The 20604-nt window shown below is 34.5% G+C and overlaps 2 protein-coding genes across 2 annotated transcripts in view; one reads left to right on the top strand and one right to left on the bottom strand.

Moving 5' to 3' along the window:
* The window catches only part of LOC148610574 (uncharacterized), a 44302-nt gene extending 33230 nt beyond the window's left edge, over positions 1 to 11072 (bottom strand). The window contains exon 1 of the mRNA XM_088595719.1: positions 10936 to 11072. The gene's annotated coding sequence lies outside the window, so the exon portion shown is untranslated. The remainder of the gene's footprint in view (positions 1 to 10935) is intronic.
* LOC148610571 (N-acetylglucosamine-1-phosphotransferase subunits alpha/beta-like) overlaps positions 1 to 20604 on the top strand; it is a 63519-nt gene that overhangs the window by 7511 nt on the left and 35404 nt on the right. Inside the window, exons 4-14 of the mRNA XM_088595714.1 lie at positions 455 to 654; positions 1515 to 1582; positions 4618 to 4749; positions 6282 to 6356; positions 10199 to 10270; positions 12054 to 12233; positions 12981 to 13151; positions 15484 to 15607; positions 17259 to 17324; positions 17955 to 18010; positions 19423 to 19537. Of these exons, the coding sequence (XP_088451840.1) occupies positions 455 to 654; positions 1515 to 1582; positions 4618 to 4749; positions 6282 to 6356; positions 10199 to 10270; positions 12054 to 12233; positions 12981 to 13151; positions 15484 to 15607; positions 17259 to 17324; positions 17955 to 18010; positions 19423 to 19537 (1259 nt within the window). The remainder of the gene's footprint in view (positions 1 to 454; positions 655 to 1514; positions 1583 to 4617; positions 4750 to 6281; positions 6357 to 10198; positions 10271 to 12053; positions 12234 to 12980; positions 13152 to 15483; positions 15608 to 17258; positions 17325 to 17954; positions 18011 to 19422; positions 19538 to 20604) is intronic.

The raw sequence follows: 20604 nt of genomic DNA, 5'->3' as shown, positions 1-20604 counted from the left end.
TTGCATCAATTAGTCCGTCTGTCTGTTTGTGATACTTGTTAAATGTAAAATTTTGCATTGAGGCACAGTACTAAAAATATTCAGGTAAAGGTTGTCTTGAAAATTTTTTTTTTTTTTTAAATTATTTTGACAAACATACTCAGAGAATTCTTTTATTGAATTACTTCTCAGTATTTTGAGAATTTTTTTGTTAAATTGAAAAATGGGATTTTTAAATAAATTTTTTTATCAACTTAACTTCAGTTAGCTTTGCAAGATTCAGGTAAACATGATAAAAAGCTATCAACCAAACTTAGTCCAACAATTTATATCAAGAGTCACTTTTTTGTCTTCATACCTCCAAAACATATAACTGAGAGTCCATTAAAAGTTGAAATTCGCAAATATTGTCACCTGCAAAAACAGTCTGTCAGTCTGTAAGTAGCTTAACATCAATATTTCTTGTGTTTTCTAGCGATGCCAAATGTGTGTTTACAAACTGCATGGCAACCAGTATGGTTGTCCTTGACCCTATGTTGCCAAAGGAGATGACCTTATTGACCTTATCCATCACCTATAAAACATTTATCAAGGCAGAAAAGATGTTCACGATTTCTTTGGACACAGATTCCAATGCTAACTTTACAGTCGTGGTTTTCCAGGATGATACAAATAGTAAGATTATTCTCACCAGGGATACTAAATATTTCATGACTTCTCAGGTGTGAGATATTATGAATCTAACACTGCTGAGAGTGCAAGGACACCTAAGGGTAAGATTTCTAGTTCTTTATCGAGGCTCTGCTTATTTAGAAAACATTGAAATCTTACCAAAGGGTGTCTGAGATTTCCTAGTCGTGCATTCTCTGGCAGTGTTTGGAGTATTTTTTAACTTTTAAAATAGCTTTTACTATTAGTCCTCTCATTCAGAATGCTCTGCTTGCCAAAATTCCTTTGAATTCTCAAGACATCATAAAAATGTTAACTCACCTGTGGGTGAGGTAAGGGAATTACACATGGCTAAAAATAGGAGTATCCTTGTCTCTTTAGTGAGAAGTATCAATCTCATACATGTGAGATGGTCTATACTCATAAATTCATACAACTCATTGTTTTCCTGTAATGTTGCAGCAGTAGCAGATCCAGAAATGGGTGGAAGGTGTGGGGTTCTAGGGCTGTAGTGTAAATATAGGTTTAAGGGTCACTAACTCACTAAACTCACAAAAAAAATTAATGGGATAAAATCTATAAATGAAAAATGGCAATAGTTAAGAAAGTGATATCTAATTAACTATAGAATACTTGCTTAAAAGGCATTTTCAAGACATAAAATATTGAGAACATGCAATCAGTAGAATATTTTTCTCTTTTAAAGTTCTTATGTTTGGTGTTAAAGTTTTTATCCACTTAAAACAAAAAATATTGAGAACATGCAATATAAAGAATAGAATAGTTTTTCTTTTTTAAAGTTAACTGTTGAAAATTCTCATATTTGGTGTCTTGTTTTTGTCATCTTTTACACATCTCTGTTTTAGTGACAGAAGTTCTGAATGAACAAGTTATTGTCCATGGGCTGAACACAACAATGAGAAGAGGATACATTGTAAGAATATAGTCTGTTAGGCCAAAAAAAAATGTTTCCAGCTACCTGTTTGCCTACCCTATTTTTTGTGCTTACCCTAAACATTTTACGGCTATTTTGGCTCAAGTCCTGTTAAAGTCTGCATTGTTTCTCTATTAAATCACTGTTAAATGTTTTTGAAAAATAAAATGATTTCCCTACCTACCCACTTACCTACCTACCTACCTACCTACCTACCTACCTACCCACTTACCTACCTACCTACCTACCCACTTACCTACCTACCTAACTACCTACCTGCCTACCTACCTACCTACCTACCTACCTACCTACCTACCTACCTACCTACCTACCTGCCTACCTGCCTACCTTCCTACCTACCTACCTACCTACCTACCTACCGACCGACCGACCGACCGACCGACCGACCGACCGACTGACCTACCTACCTACCTACCTACCTACCGACCAACCGACCTACCTACCTACCTACCTAACTACCTACCTACTTACCTACCCACCCACCTACCTACCTACCGACCTACCGAACGACCGACCGACCTACCGACCGACCGACCGACCTACCTACCTACCTACCTACCTGCCTACCTGCCTACCTGCCTACCTACCTACCTACCTACTTAACTACCTAACTACTTACCTACCTACTTACCTACCCACCCACCTACCTACCTACCTACCTACCTACCTACTTACCTACCTACTTACCTACCCACCCACCTACCAACCTACCTACCTACCTGCCTACCTACCTACCTACCTACCTACCGACCTACCGACCGACCGACCAACCTACCTACCGACTGACCGACCTACCTACCTACCTACCTACCTACCTAACTACCTACCTACTTACCTACCCACCCACCTACCTACCTACCGACCTACCGAACGACCGACCGACCTACCGACCGACCGACCGACCTACCTACCTACCTACCTACCTGCCTACCTGCCTACCTGCCTACCTACCTACCTACCTACCTAACTACCTAACTACTTACCTACCTACTTACCTACCCACCCACCTACCTACCTACCTACCTACCTACCTACTTACCTACCTACTTACCTACCCACCCACCTACCAACCTACCTACCTACCTGCCTACCTACCTACCTACCTACCTACCTACCGACCAACCGACCAACCTACCTACCGACTGACCGACCTACCTACCTACCTACCTAACTACCTACCTACTTACCTACCTACTTACCTACCCACCCACCCACCTACCTACCTACCTACCTACCTACCTACTTACCTACCTACCTACTTACCTACCTACTTACCTACCCACCCACCTACCCACCCACCTACCTACCTACCTACCTACCTATCTACCTACCTACCTACCTACCTACCTACCTACCTACCTGCCTACCTACCTACCTACCTAACTAACTACCGACTTACCGACCTACCGACCTACCGACCAACTTACCTACCGACAGACCGACCTACCTACCTACCTACCTAACTACCTACCTACTTACCTACCTACTTACCTACCCACCTACCTACCTACCTACCTACCTACCTACTTACCTACCCACCCACCCACCTACCTACCTACCTACCTACCTACCTACCTACCTACCAACCGACCTACCGACCTACCTACTTACCTACCTACCTACCCTGTTTTTTATTTGCTGGTAGCAGGAAACAAGAGAATTATTTTTTTGGCCTTAAGTACAGTAAAACCTCCTGTCTCAACTGATTTCTGAATGAACTGATCCCCTGTTTAAGCTAGATATCTTTGTAACAGTTTTAGAGATTTTTGAGTTGGTGCAAAGGTGTAAATTGAAGTTTTGCCTCAATAGAATCAATTGTTTAGTCCCTGAAAAGGAGGGTGTCAGTTTAGACAGGGTTTACTATATTAACAGTTGATAAGAATTGTAGATTGTACATGAAACTTTGTAAACTCATCTACCATGCATTTTCATATTGGCCTAAATATTCCCTACCTGCAGCATGCATGTAAGCCCCTAAGATATTGGTGTTAAGAGAATAAAAAGATTTAGATATTTCAAAACATGTCCTTAAAACAAAAGCTCAGTGAATTTCCCACTTTGAGAAAATTTTAAGAGGGATTTCTCAACATCTATGTATGATTTGGAAATTCCTACTCCTAACATTGAAGAATATGGTAGGTTTAGGGTCATATTTACCCCCTCCCTATTTTATGAAAAATAGGTTTGAAGAAAATGACAAAATTGACTGTTTAGTTGGTGATTGCATTGTTTTAAAATGGTTTTAAATTTTCACAATTACATCAATTGTCCGTTTTATGGAAGCCTAAAATCTGCCAAAATGGGGAATCCAAATTTCTATGCTTTTATTGTCATTTTCAAAGATCTCCACCAACATGATTCTGTGATATCTCGACTGATTTAGACTCCTTTCAAAGTGGCATTTTGAAATCATAAACAATAATTTTGGTTTCAAGTCAGCAGAAGCACTCAAATATTGCAAAGATTTTCCAAAAAGTGCCCAATTTCAACATCTTCAATAGATATTTGCAGATTTCCAACTTTGGCATATCATACTTTCAATCATTGGATGATAATATGTAAATAAATGTGGTTATATATGTTAAATCATACATTTAATATTCTGAATAATGCAAAAATAGTTCTCCATATCAAATTTCTAATTTCCAGTCATTCAGATGACCAAATATGTGCCTTACCATACCTTGTCCTTTGACTGGTCCATGCATGAAGAAAAATTCTATGGAATGAACCCAGGCCTTGATCTAAACAGATATATCCTGAGTAATAGAAGCTTAATTTCCTTATTTAACTTATACTGTAAGGTATAATTTATCTTCTTCTCTTCTTCTGAATGGTCATTACACAGACTTTATTGCTATATGCTATAGTCTCCAGGCAGACACATATTATAAGAAAAAGCTGGTCTTGCCCTCTTTCTTGGCTTAGTAAAAGGTGCCATATTAAAATGGGAGATAACTCTGTATTCCAAAAAACAAAAGACAGCAGCCTTTTACACCTACTTTCTTTTCCAGACTACTGATTGGACTGTACATAGTAGTGTCATGTTGAAAGATACTATCATTATGGCGGGATTCCCTCCACAGTTTACTGCAGAACAGATTCAAGCCAAATTTCCTGAAAAAATATCTAAAGGTATTTCTAAAGTAAGTTTTATTGTAGTTAATACGGAGTATTGCATGCAAGGCTTATGATAGTCTTTCAGTCAAACTGTAACAGGTTTGAGACAGCCTCGCAGAAATATGTCAGCAAAGTGAATTCAAAGTGAAAGTAGCCTTCATAGTTATTTAAAATTAAATTATGCAATTAAAAACAGAGAAAAAATAAAAAAAGAATTATTTACAATATCTAGATCCGATACGCTGAATTATTCTAAAAAAAATGAACAACTGTTTACCTATCTCACCCCTTTCTGCTGTGTTCCTTTTTTCAATGATTTACAAATGTAAGAGATATGTATATGTGGGCTGTTGCCTAACTGATAATAGTTAAAGGTGGACTGTTAGTTGGGTGGATGTATCAATTCAACTTTTCACTGTTGTAGCTGGTTAAATAAAATGTTTTATAGGTCATGGATAAGGTCAGCTAGGTCATCTCCTTTGGCAAAATAGGGTCAAGGACAACTTTACTTGTTGCCAAGCAGTATGTTAACACTGTTGTAGTTGGTTAAGGAGGTAGACCTAGGGTAAGGGACATAACTCATGAAATCAGTGATATGTTTGCATCATACGTACAATTTCACCTATGCCTCTCAAGTTTTCATTTGAAGCAGAATGAAATGAATCCAAGTTAATTAGATGCTTACATAAGATTGATGTAAAATTCTGAATACAAACGTTCCAGCGATTTTTAAGAGTTGTTTCCCTTACCCTAAGTCTACCTCCTTAATTAATGAGCTGAAAACTGTTTAGTTGTAGCTACTTATTACTCTTAACAAACAGAGCTACGCCCTCTCTTATTATTATTTATAGGAACAGTTTGATGATCATGTGACTTAAATAGACAGTACAATTCAGTAAGAGGAGACATGAATGTATAAATGTTCTACTGATTTCAAAAATATTTAAGATTTTTACCAAATTAAAGAGAGATAATTTCATCTCATAGATGTTTTACCAAATTTTGGCACTATATAACTAATTGTTTATTGTAAGAACATTCAGTGGCAGTACTTTTCATTGTATAATGTGCTGCAGCAGTCTTTGACCTCATGCTACATAAATGTAAATTATGTATTTTTAAACTAATGTAATGTCAGTTAAGTGTAAGTGTTTGTAAGAATCAGGCAAAATGGAAAAAATCAGAAACATGCATGTCAAAACCCCACCAATCTCGCAATAAAATACCCTAGGATGCTTTTTATATTTGAAAAGACCATCATTTGATTTTTGCATCACTGGATTTGCTCAGAAATTTGTCATTATAATCTTAGAAAAATGAGGTTTTTGACAGAGTTATCTGTCCTTGAAATGTTCATTTTCAGTGCATTTCAGTGAAATTGTGACTCAGTGGTTTAGCATGATATGGAAAATCTTGTCTGTTTTCCTTGATTCTGATGATCATACCATATTTCACCCCTGCCTGATTCTTACAGGAACTGAAACTTATTTTTTTGTTTCCTCAAGGAAAAACTTGATAAAAGAATTTAGACCAGCAGTTCAGAATGTTTTTTTTTCAGTTCACTATGTACTCTGAGGAGGGTTTAGCAGTCATTCATCTTCTAAAGAAAGAAAATTTTGATGCTCTTGTCAATGTAAGTAGTTAGAAATTTTCTGCTAATCTTACTGGTGTGTTTACATTTTATCTATAAATGCTATGAAAAAAAAAAAAATGAGTCAATTCAGGTATAGCAACAATATACATGTACCACCACTCCACGATCCTAACAATAACTCAAAACTTGTTTTTGACTATTCAGATAAATGTAATATATTGAACCAGTATTTTTGTTCTGTTACAGATATTGAAAACAGAGATAAAAATCTTCCTGATTTTGATGACAGGGGAAGGGAGGTCATCTCTGATATTGTAATTTTTGAACTTATTGCTGTTAAAAATGAAATAGCAAGACCCCTATTCGTGCTCTTCAACAAATCATTTAAGATTTCATACGTTTCCATCATATTGGAAATTGGCACATGTTATTGCCCTGTATAAAAAGGGAGACAAATCAAAGGTATCAAATTATAGACCAGGTGCTTTGTTGAGTTGCACAAGTAAAATCCAAGAAAAGATAGTTTATAAACCTATTTTTAACCATTTATTTTTCAATAGTCTTATCTATAAATTTCAATCGGGATTCTTACCTGGTTTTTCTACAGTACATCAATTGATTGAACTTCATCGTGAAATTTTGGTGTCTTTAGATTCTGGTAAAAAACTTGCATTACGTTTTGCGATGTTAGCAAGGGTTTTGACCGTGTTTGGATTAAAGGATTGATTTTTAAATTAAAACAATAAGGTATCAAGGGTAATTTATTAGTTACTTTATGTTTTTTGTTGTGTATGTCTGTTTTCCATGTCTGGTCTTCGTCCCTGGATTACATTCTTTTGATTACCATTATAACCTTGGTTCCCTTGATTACTCTTATTAAAGTGGCTTTATAGTTATTTATAATCTAGAAGACCAAGGGTTGTTCTCATGGATGGAAAATCAACCATAGGCTCATTATATGCTGGTGTACCACAAGGATCTGTATTAGGACTGCTTCTTTCTCTTTTTCTTGTATATGTCAATGACATATCTGATAGTATGATTGGGCTTTGTAGATTATTTGCAGATGACACTTCTATTGGTTGTGTAGCCAATGATGAGGAGACACTTGTCAATATGAGTAATATGAACCTAGAAAATATTTCTATATGGTCTAGTGAATGGCTGGTAAATTAAATCCTGATAAAACTGACATGGTATTTAGTACTTGCAACAGAACTACTAATATTGTTTTTACATTTGATAATTCTATCATACAACCAGTCGAAACACATAAACATCTCGGCTTGGTATTTAGCTCTGATTGCAAATGGACAAATTATATAGATATTCTATTTGAGAGAGCTTCTAAGCAACTCAATGTATTACATAAATTAAAATTTAAGCTGGATCGAGAATTCCTAGAGAGGATTTACTTAACATTCATAAGACCGATTCTAGAATACTCTAGCGAAGTTTGGGATGATTGTGGATTAGTCAATTCAGATAGAAATTACATCATATGCTAGTAGAGGTTCTCTTTATCGAGAGACTTGTTGGGAAACGTTAAAGGATGGAAAAGAACAAAAGAAGCTTCTTTTGTTGTATAATATGATTAATGGACATTGTCCTGAATATTTATCAGATTTACTTCCCCCATTAGTATCTGAGATATCAGTGTATAACTTACGCAATAAACGAAATTATAGCGTCCATCCAACTAGACTTTCATTGTATCAAGAGTCATTTTTGCCAGCTACATTGAGCCTATGGAAGAATTTTGATATATCCTTACAAGAATCACCTTCTTCTGATATATTTAAATTACGTTTAAAATTAAGATATCGTAATAACAATGCTGTTAGTAGGCCACCACTGTTTTACCTCATTGGTAAACAATTCATGAATTTGATTTGTGCACGAATTAGAAATAAGTGTAGTGCTTTGAAAAACGACTTATTTAGAGCACATGTTATTTTTGATAAAAGCTGTTCTTGGGGGGGGGGGGGAGCTTTGAGAGAAGACGGAGAACATTTTTTTCTTATCTGTCCAAATTTTACTGTGCAACGAAACATACTTTTTCACAATTTGACTGGTCTAGGAACAAATATTTGTCTCAACACTCTGCTTTTTGGAGATGATAATTTGAGTTATGAGTTTAACTCATTGATTTTTAGTTATGTTAAAACGTTCATTGAAGATACTAGGCGGTTTTCATGTGAGTAATATAATGTTGTTACATTCAGCTTGTAGGGTATATCATGAGCACTACTAGTGTTTATTTTTATCATGTTCCACTGTAACATTGATGCATGTGTGTCTTGAAAAATTCAACTTATAACTTATTTAAACATAATACATTCAATTTGAGTAAATATTTTTCGATATCCCTATCTAATTTTATTCATGCGTAATCCCCAGTGCATGTATCTATGTTTATGGGTGACTACATATTTGTTTGTCTCTATAGTAACTTTGTAAATAATACTATTTATTGTAAATGTCATAAGTATGTATTATTCAAATGTATATATAAGGAGAAGGCATTGATAAGTTGTACAACTTGTGTCTAATCCAATTGTCTTTGACAATAAAATATGTCTAAATAAATAGGGGATTTTTTGTGATTTTGTTATTTTAAACCAAGATAAAATTTTGATTTTTGTCTTTTTCTCTAATGCAATGAATATCACTTCAAGTTTTGGCAGTGATAAAACATTGCTATAAGTTACAAATTAACATTACATGTACTTGCCCTGAAAAGCCTTAAACAGCAATTAATCAGACCTAGGGTAAGGGACACAACTCTTATAAATCATTGGAATGTTTGTTTTCAGCATTTTACATCAATCTCATGTAAGCATCAGAGTAACTTGGACTGGTTCCATTCTGTTTGAAAAGAAAGCTTGATAAGCTTTGGTATAAACTTATCACTGATTTCAAGAGTTACATGTATGTCTCTTACCCTAGGTCTACTTCCTTAAGTTAATTTGTATTATTAGAAAAAAAAGCATTTTTATATACCATTGAACAAGCTTTAAACAGCCATCATTCTGAATCTAATAGTTTGTTTAAGAGGGGATGATTGCCTGCTTTATCTCTACTGAGAGTCCTTGAATGTTTTGTCAAAAATCATATTTATCAAGTTATCTGAAGTTTAGGGTGTTTCATTATGAAAGCAGGTTGACCCCTTTTAGCATTCAATGGATCCATTTCTGTATATATTTGTTTATTTATATGGACAGAGTCTCTGCAATGTCCTATATATGTAAAATGTAAGACCAGAACTATGAATGGCTAAAAAATATTCTGACAGAAGTGAAGAAATTTGTTGACGCGGAAGTAGATGATTGCGCAAGCGGGGATGCTCTGTTTTGTCTGAAATATATCACATTGAGCTCCGTCCATCATAGACGTAGCCTAAAATCATTATTTCTATTTTAAAACAGTACTACAGTAGATTCCACTAAATCACATACCTATTGATTGCATAGCTCTTTCAGACGAATAGACTATACAGTTAACAGGAATCCACTGTACCAACCCTTTTTGCATATAAGAATTTCAATGATATACTGTAGAAGTATTAATTTTCACGATGTACTAATTTTTGCGGTGGACAGAAAAGCATGAAAAATAGTACCCACAGAATTGAGTTTTAACACTAAAGAAAGCATATCATGTTTTGAAACTGTAAAATTTGATACCTGCGAATATGTTCACTTGACAGAATCCATAAAAATTGGCAACCGCGATAATTAACATATTACAGTTATGTACCAGTATTTACATAATGAGTTAAATACATTTTACATGCCTAAATTTTTCTAGAGGGGTATATAAGATGTTTCTTTACTTTCCTTTTGATAAAAATAACCGTATTAATTATAATTTTTCTGCAGATTGAAAACTTCACTTTAGATGGGAAGAAACCAACGTTCAGTGCTGCAAACCTTGTTTGGGATCTCAGGGATGTAAGTAGACTTAGAATTAGTTTGAATGTGTAAATGAATACATTGCTAGAGAACAAGCAGGAATTTTTCGATAGCTGAATGGGCAGAGTGGATAACCAAAATGTAATTGGGAATGCTAAAAAAAAAAAGATTTAAGGAGGTAGACCTAGGATAAGGGACACAACTCTTACAAATCTTCAAAACGTTTGTATTCAGCATTTTACATCAATCTCATGTAAGCATCAAGGTAACTTGGACTGATTTCATTCTGTTTCAAATGAAAGCTTGATAGGCTTTGATGAAATTGAATATGATACAGGTCTCACTAACCACTTCTACCATTTCCGTTACTTTTCATGTTAAAAACGTAATTTTCAAAGTTTTACTGTGAATTCATAGGACAAATGACATCTTAAAATTGCATACCATTGCCAAGCTGGGAAAATAAGGCTTTAAAAATCATTATGCTAATGGTATGATGGTTGTAGAAGTTCTTCACAAAATTTGTTTGAATAAATAATAATGAAAATCCACATTTTTACCTTTTCTGCCAACTGACAGCATGGAGGCAAATTACTCACACTTGTAAACAATATTCATACACTTTTGCAGTAAATTACATATATGGTTTTTAAGTACACATTCTCAGCTTTATTTTGACTACTTTTAATCAGTAATTTCCTGACCTTCTATGAAAGAAAATCCCATATTTCATATTTCAGCCAGGATTCAGTGTAATATTCATCAATGTTTGCAGTTTCTGGGCTTTTGAAATAGTCTGTGTATTTTTATTCCTCTGTTCAATCACCATTGTACACTGATAGTTGTGTATCACACGTGTCATTGACCTCAATATATTCCTATGAAGTGTGGATAGTATGGGGCACCTTAGGGTAGTTGAATTCCATTAGACATTGTACTGAATGAATGATGACTTTTAATTTTCATTTGATATTTATGCCTAGTAACCCAAGCTCACTAAAAACTGTGCAGCTCATTAAAGAAAATTAAATTTATATTGATAATCATTTGTAGTCGGAAGAATTTAAATAGGGACAAAAAATACCCCAAGCCGAACCCCAAGCCGCATCATAAGGTGATGTTTGGCATGTCGTCATAAGTCATTGTTGACCTAGGTGCTTGTTTATTTTAATGTAATTAGAAATCATTTAAATTGTCTTTTATGTCCATTATGTTTTTAATCCATTATTAACACCTCCTGATTGATGATAATCTAGTTTTTACAACAATAAATATGATTGACATATTTATGATCCGAAGGCTGAAAATAGAATTTGGGAAAACCTGTCTTTACCTGGATGAGGCAAAATTCTCTATGCAATAAACCGAAATGCACCTGCAAGGCCTATGCAAATTAGCGATTTTTTCCCTAATAGAATAATAGGAAATGGTTTCGTGCTTGAGAAAATTATGCTAATAACCGAAATATGCAATAAAGAGATATGCGATTAAGTGGAGTCGACTGTACATAGGGGGAGGGGGGGAGGTGGCCATTTGACCTGGAAGTGGTTAGTGAGACCACAAACATATCACAGATTTCAAGAGTTATGTCACTTACCCTAGGTCTACCTCCTCAAGGAAAGAATGGAAATTGTTAAAACCTTCTAGTGTTTAAGCACAAAACCTTAAGTGTTTATATGCTAAAAAATAACAAATAAAATTGTTTATTTTCAGTTATAGGGGAAGGGAGGAGGGTTATGCCGGGTCCACCCCTTTGAATATGTGCCAATAGGTACTGAGCTGGGGATGCTTTTTAAATCTCTACATTTTTATATTTTTGCAGTACAGAAAAGATTCAGACATATCAGCAAGTAGATTTGAAGACAATGAAGAGCTCAGATATTCCCTGAGGTCACTAGAAAAGTTTGCTCCATGGGTCAGACATGTTTATGTGGTAACCAATGGCCAGATTCCATACTGGTTAAACATGGAGAGTTCACGTCTGACCATTGTTACACATGAGGTTAGTTATGTTCCATCTTCTATGAAACGTGGAGGGGGAGAGGATGGGTTGAAAATTTGCCACTCCATCCTTCCGTCTGTACTTAAATTTTACCACATAGATTGACTTTTTCTTGACAGATTTGATGAAACTTGTACAGATTTAAACTGTACTGTCAAAGACCATTAGATAAAAAATTGTGGGCCCTTAAGCACCAGTCATGTATATATGTTAAGTGTTTGGAGGCTTTTCCAATGATTGCCGTTTTTTTTAAAAACTTCTTGGTTCTTCGAAAAACTTCAAACTTACTATGATTAATTTATTAAACTGAGTCTAGTCTATTAAATCCAAAATACATAAGCTTAGGACATGTAAAGGCCTGTGTTCTCTCATTTTCTATTTTCAATCATTCCTTTATTTTCTTAGTCTTAGAAGTCTAAAGGTTAGAGATTTATGAAATGTTTACCCCCCACTTGAATAGCAGGAGGTACTAGTATATAATGATCATGCTGTCCATCTGTTTGTCCATCCCCAATTCTAATCCACAACTCCAGTCAAACTGCCGAATGGAATTTGATGAAACCCTCTCAAATTGTTTATCACATGGTGCCATTGTGCACCTATTTTGTTTTTCAATTTGAATGACTTTTGGGGTTGCCTATATTGTTTCTATAAAGGGGGCTGAGGGTAGCACCAAGTAAGCATTGCTCACAGTTTTTGTCGTATTTATGAGACTGTTATGAGAATTTTCCTCTCTTTCTGCTTCAGGAAATTTTTGCAAACAGCTCACATTTACCAACCTTCAGTTCTCCAGCTATCGAATCAAATATCCACAGAATACCTGGTCTATCACAAAGATTTATTTATATGAATGATGATGTTATGTTTGGGAAAGATGTTTGGCCTGATGACTTCTACACACACAGTACTGGATATAAGGTAGGATTATCTCCCTTTAGATTGTAGGCAGGATTATTTCCCTGTAGATTGCAGGTTTTCTTTCCATAACAGGTCTTAAACACTGCCCAATATGGTAGATTGAAATCAATTTAAATTTGAATTTTTTTCAAATGAAATTGGTAGGATTAATTAGGAGGAGAATGATTGATATGAGGATTGAATTCAATATATTCCATAGAAGAAGTGAGCTTATGCAGATTTCTTTGTTTTTGTTGAATAAATGAACCTCCCAATATTTCATTGCACAAGAAATTGTTGGACATTTACCGGTAGTCCTGCAACTGTCTGTGTGTGACTTTAATAATCCACATATTTCCTTGTCTTTATTGAAGACTTCTGGGTGGCCTTGAGCTGACATTTTTCATCCTGGTGGGGTTGTTGTCTCTTTGACATATTCACCACATCCATTCTCGTTATATTGTTCTTTTTCAGATCTGAAATATTTTGTTGTAATGGGAAAGTGCATTTTTTGCTCACCTGGCCAAAAGGGCCAAATGAGCTCCTTGCCATCACTTGGCATCGGTGGTCATTAACAATTTCCTAAAACTCTTCTCCTCTGAAACTACAATTAGAAACCAAACTTGAATGTTCCATAGGGTATTCTGCAATGAACTGAAGTGGGGATTTTTTATCAGTGGAAAGACATGGCCATCATAACTAAAAATAGAACAGAGGGGTCTGACAGTTTTCTGCATATATCTCAAAAACAATTAGGTTTTTATCTGTGAAAAAACATGGCTACTTTTACAAAACATAAAATGTGGTTTATCTAGCCAGATGAGCATTTCATGCTGCTTAGAGCCTCTAGTTACTTTGAGTTTCTACTTGACCAAAATTTTCCATAGATCTTGATTATTGGTTAATAAGTTAACGTGATACTGAATTTTGAGATTCTAAATGAAAGTAATTTGATGTATTGAGTCACTTTAACTTGACGCTTAAAGTGTTTTTCTGCAAAGATAAAGAAGGCAATGATTAAAACTAGGAACAAGATATCCATGAAAACAGGATAAAGACTAAGACCAAGAAAACAGGACAATGACCAAGACCAAGAAAACAGGACAAAGACCAAGACCAAGAAAACAGGACAAAGACCAAGACCAAGAAAAGAAAACAGGACAAAGACCAAGACCAAGAAAACAGGACAAAGACTAAGACCAAGAAAACAGGACAATAACCAAGACCAAGAAAACAGGACAAAGACTAAGACCAAGAAAACAGGACAAAGACTTAGACCAAGAAAACAGGACAAAGACTAAGACCAAGAAAACAGGACAAAGACCAAGACCAAGAAAACAGGACAATAACCAAGACCAAGAAAACAGGACAAAGACTAAGACCAAGAAAACAGGACAAAGACTAAGACCAAGAAAACAGGACAAAGACCAAGACCAAGAAAACAAGACAAAGACTAAGACCAAGAAAACAGGACAATGACCAAGACCAAGAAAACAGGACAATGACCAAGAAAACAGGACAAAGACCAAGACCAAGAAAACAGGACAAATACTAGACCAAGAAAACAGGACAAAGATTAAGACCAAGAAAACAGGATAATGACTAAGACCAAGAAAACAAGACAATGACCAAGACCAAGAAAACAGGACAATGACTAAGACCAAGAAAACAGGACAAAGACTAAGACCAAGAAAACAGGACAATGACTAAGACCAAGAAAACAGGATAAAGACTAAGACCAAGAAAACAGGACAATGACTAAGACCAAGAAAACAAGACAAAAACTAGATCAAGAACACAGGACAAAGGATTAGACCAGGAACACAGGACAAAGACTAGACCTTAAATACAAGGCAAAGGACTTGACTGTGAACACAGGAGAAAGTCTGCCCAAGAAATCAGATAAAACAATATGAAAAACACAACATAACACAAAGAATACACATACAAAAACTTAAGTATAAATGAGCAACCCAGATTCCAGTCACTCCACTGAAAACTTAAAGTATGGACCTGGTGTGCAGGTAGCGTTAAAGTCCCTTGCTATTTTGAAAAGAATTTTAAAGTACATTGAAAACTGCCTAAACCGAACCCCTTTTGGACTGAAAGATATTTTTGGTTAACGTAGATATTTGTTTAATCAGGTTAAACAAATATTGCAAAGGAACTTCAGAAGATGTTTAGTTTACAGTTTATCCAAGGTCTGATTTAGACAGGTTTCACAGTGTATAAGACAGCATGGAACTTTATAACATGTAATCACATAATAAAACTGATTCACACGATCTTTTGATGTCTTCATTGCATAACAAAATCTGTACATTTTGTACTATGATTGGTTTGATTTTTTTAGGTATATTTAACGTGGCCCGTACCTAACTGTAATGAAGGCTGTCCGTCATCTTGGATCAAAGATGGCTACTGTGATAAAGCTTGTAACAATACAGAATGTGAATGGGATGGTGGAGATTGTCATGGTATGTTTAAAGATATTACAAAATATTGGGGAAAAAATTACCTAAGTTTCAGCAGTGGGATGATTCAAGTGCATCAAAATGCAAAAACATGCCCTAAATGTGAACATACACAATGGAGTGAACCAAATAATAAAGAATACACAAAAAACTGAAGATAAGGGAAACAAGACATCACACTGTAGCACATTAAACATACATACATGTGCTACAGTTGTGTGTATATACATATATGTAAAACTGTAGCACATTAAACATACATATATGTGCTACAGTTGTGTGTATATAAATATATGTTCAACATAGCACATTAAACATACATACATGTGCTACAGTTGTGTGTATATACATATATGTAAAACTGTAGCACATTAAACTGACATACATGTGTTACAGTTGTGTGTATATAAACATTATGTAAAACTGTAGCACATTAAACTTACATACATATGCTACAGTTGTGTGTATATAAATATATATACAACTGTAGCACATTAAAAATCTAGCATATTGTGTCAGGGTAGTACAAAGCAGCAAAGGGTCTGTTCAATTAGTAAAACATTATTACCCAGAATTCCATGAAATATCTGCCATAGGACATTAAACAATAATCCATCAATCAGAGGGATTTCCACTTTAATCCCTAACTTCACTTATTACCATGTTTTTAAGATAACAATTTTTTTTGTAAACATTTAAATCTTTTTTTTTCATGTTTTGGGAAGAAATGTATTGATTTTTATTAGTTTAGATTTTTATTTCCATTAGTGTAACAAAATTTCAAATTCAGATATATACTAAACATACCTGGATTTTTGAGACTACTTAGATTCTTCTGTGCCATTGTATACCAATGGCTACCTTGATTTATTGCTAAAATGTCAAAGAGGTTGTAGGTCAATATTATACTAAAAAAATTAAATGTATAGAAAATAAATACTGGTAAATTTGATTAAGTATCAGTCAATATAAAATTCAGACACTGCCTAATGTAGAGGTGATTTAAGGTGTAGAAAAACCACCAAACAATTCATGCTTTTTAGGTCAACATATACTATACCTTTGAGTAACAATAGTCTATTCTGTATTCAGGTCTGTACTATAGAGAAAATCAACCAAATTAAACCAAATCCAGAACAATTACTCTGAAAAAGTGCCAATTTCATAAACAATTTATGTAATTTTTATCTAAAAAAAGCAACGATCAAATGAAAAACTAAGACTGGTTATGTGGTCCATAGGTGTTTCTGAGCTAGAAATGATAGTGAGTTCACTGGGTTTTTTGACATGCATGAATCACCTCCTGCCTAATTTTTTATGAAGATTGCTACTTAATTCCATGCATCAATGGATAAAGTTGGCCAAATAGAGTGAAACCTGTCTAAAATGAACCCTGGATAAACTGGTTACCTGTGTAAACCAGACATTGTCTATTAATATCAGTTTCAATATGTTTTGAACCTGTATGAAAAGAACACTTGCCTTTACCAAACAAAACCTTTAGTCTAGAGGATTTTGGCTACAACAGGTTTCTTTATGTTAGCCTCGAGCACCCTTCCACTGCATTTTAAAGGTTTTTGGACCACAACCTGCATTGATACATTGTCTAATTGTCATATTCATTCCTTTCATTTTATTTTTCTATGACTTGTAGGGAGTAGTGTGCAGCATGGTGCGGGCCAATGGAGTGGAGGAGCTGGCTGGTACAGTGACAAGGATGGTAGGTCAGATTTGTTATTCAATCAGAGTAGAAATTACCATAATGAATTTTATTATTGGCAAATGAGTTTTTGGTACTTTAAAGAATCAGTCTGTTTTTCTGTTTGTTTGTTCATCTGTCCACATTTCTTGCAATCACAACTCTGTCTAAACTGCAGTATGGATTTTGATGAAATTTTATGAGAAGGTGCAGCATATATGTAGATATGCATATGATTACTGTCAGGTGCCTGCATGGGAGATAACTCTTCCTATCTAAATAGCTCAATTAATTTAATTGAAATTTTATTGGAAGATTAGGCACCATATGTACATGTACTTGAAGGAATAAAATTAACATCAGATCTCAGAAATTGGACATAATCCAGCACGATTTAGGTCCACATGAAGTGGGTAGTATACATTTTGTGAGCTTGTTTAAAATATTTCTGGTATTGTTTTTGTTAAGTGTGAAATTATATTATTTTTTCATAAGCTTTGTTTTGAAGAAGTTTTAGCTGTCATTTTTGTATTTATTCTTTTTAGATTTCCTTACAAATTTTTGTTAGCATTTATTGTATAAAATTTTAAGATGTTTGCATCCTATCTAAAATATGGTTAGTTGTAGAATATTTTTTCACTTCTACTTCAGACCATTGTAACAAAGGGTGTGCTAACTCCTGGTTGGCTGACAGGTATTGTGATGCTGTAAGTATAACTAAACATTTAAGGAGGTAGACCTAGCGTAAGGGACACAACTCTTAAAAATCATTGGAATGTTTGTTTTCAGCATTTTACATCAATCTTATGTAAACGCCTAATTAACTTGGATTCATTTTATTCTGCTTCAAATGAAAGCTTGCGAGGCTTTGGTGAAAAGGAATATAATACAAACATATCACTGATTTGAGATGTGTCCCTTACCTCCTTAATCTTACAACCTCACTCGCCTCTTCAGTAGCAGATCTAGTTATTTACAAAGGGGATGGGACTTATTGAGCACCACAATTTTTTCCTTAGGCCAAATAAAAAAAATATGCGTGGTTCTTATCATCTCTTTTAATTAAGTAGGGTTGGTAGGTCAGAAAATTATTTAATTTTTTTAAATATTTTTTAAACAACTCATGAGGTAACGAGATTGGTTTGAAATGTTGCTGAATCTCAAAGATGGATGCAAACATTGATTACAAGATTACAAGAACTGATCACTGCACAATCATTTTCAAGCTTTATTTTGTTTGGAATTATTTGAATTGAGGAGTGCAGATATATTGACACTAATGATGTCATAGTATCAAGCCAGATTATACAAATTAACCTGGTTTGCTCAGAGAGAACCAACCAATCAGAAAGCTTGTTAAAATCAAATACAATATTTACATAGAATTGGTACAATTATAAAAAGTGTCCATGGGAAGGCTGTAGAGGATGAGCAACAAAAAATGACTAATGCTAATTAGATTGGGACTATAGTAGTGTACTAAGTACTGTAAAATGTAGTGATGTATGTTAAAATTTGGTGATGTACTGTTTATTTTAGTGGTTACGCTTGTTTACAGTTTACATATATTTAGTCTTTTAAACCAAGAAATTTTTCCTATAATTACAAATTTTAGGTAATGGTGAATTATTGTGTATGCCAATTACGACTGGACTATTGGTTAAATTAAAAAAAAATTAATTAAGTAGCAGTCTTTCTAAAAAATCAGACAGAAGGTGATTCATGCATGTCAAAAACCCACCAAATTCAGTTTTATTTCTTGTTGATAAACAGTAACTGATCACATGACCTGTCTTAGTTTTTCATTTGGTTGTTGTGCTTTTGAGATAAAAATTATATAGATTGTACATGAAATTGGCACTTTGCAAGAGTTATCATTCTTGATTTGGCTTCATGTGGTTGCTTTTAGTGAGAGATAAATATATGATTTTCTCAAAAGTGCAAATCTGAATACAGAAAAGGTTGTTGTTGTGTGTAAGAATAGCATATGTAGACTGAAAAAGCATCGTTTGTTTGATGGATTTTTCTTGACCATGAATCACTTTTCCATTGGTAGTGTCTGTATTTTACATGGACTGGTACTTAATACATGTCAAACAACACATGTTTTTTTTTCCAGACATGTAATGTGAAACCATGTGGTTTTGATGTTGGAGATTGTGGAACTGCAAGATATGACCAACTCACAGGGTTTAAATTGGACAGGGGAAAGACACATTATGAAATTCCACAAGGTAGGAGGCATTTTGTTTTATAGTTTAAGGTATAGTGTAAATGCATGCAAGGTTTTACATCACACTACATAAAGTGGTAAGGTATCAGTGGTGGATCCAGAGGAGGTGGGTGCAGGGGTTGGCACCTCTTTTTATTGGAAAATTTGTCATTTTCATGTCTAAAATTGACAAAAAAAGGGGAATAATGTCCTTGCATCCCCCCTTTTCCTGTTTTTTTTTCCTAAAAAACTTGGCTGGTCCCCTCCTTTTCAAAGTGTTTGGATCTGGCCCTGAATATTATGTGATACCCTCTGAAAAAATGTCGGTCTGTCCCCTGAGAGTTTCCAGATGATAACTTTAAAAGATATTGAATGCTTTTTCAAACTTTGTATATTAATTGAGTATTATAATATACAGTTCCATTTCAAATTTCAGATTGATCCGAATATTTACACAAAGGTTACAGCCATTTTATTTTTTTTTTTTATCCCCTATAGTTTTTTGCAACTTGACAGGGTATCATTTAATGTCCCATTAGATCTGCTTTAAATCACAATATAATGAATAGAGATGACATGTATGTGTTAAGTTTATTTGTTTATGATCATGAACTATCCACAGTAACTCATGTTATAACAAGTATGGTTCTGTATGGCTTGTAAAGGGAGATAATCAGGGGATAACCATCAGGGGAAGTCTGCTTGAAGCTTGTGAGTCTGCCCAAAGTAATTTCTAGTTTTAACCAATTTTGCATTGACATTACAAATCAAAATTTAACTAAGTAAGAGATAAGGATAAGGTTATCCACAAAAGGCCACACCAATTTAATTTCTTGTTGACTGATTTTTCCATTGTAAAACTTTGGGGACTGAGCTATTTGCAAAATTTTCATAAAAAAAATATTTTTTGTTAACTTTAACGGAAAGCTCAAAAAGTAAAGGCAAAGGATTTTTTTTTGTAAAACATAAAATTGTTTGGAAAAAAAAAATATGTGTGGGCAGGTCCGTCGAACAAGAAATAAAAATGGGTAAAATATCTTTTAACACCTGGAATGCAGACCCATTCATTCCATACAAAAGAAACTTATT

The sequence above is a fragment of the Perna viridis genome, chromosome 8 (assembly GCF_037379345.1).
Source record: "Perna viridis isolate PV_CMFRI_1.1 ecotype Kerala chromosome 8, ASM3737934v1, whole genome shotgun sequence".
In the NCBI taxonomy this organism is placed as follows: Eukaryota; Metazoa; Mollusca; class Bivalvia; order Mytilida; family Mytilidae; genus Perna; species Perna viridis.
Note: the sequence above shows the minus strand (reverse complement) of the source record. Positions and strands in the feature narration are given on the sequence as shown.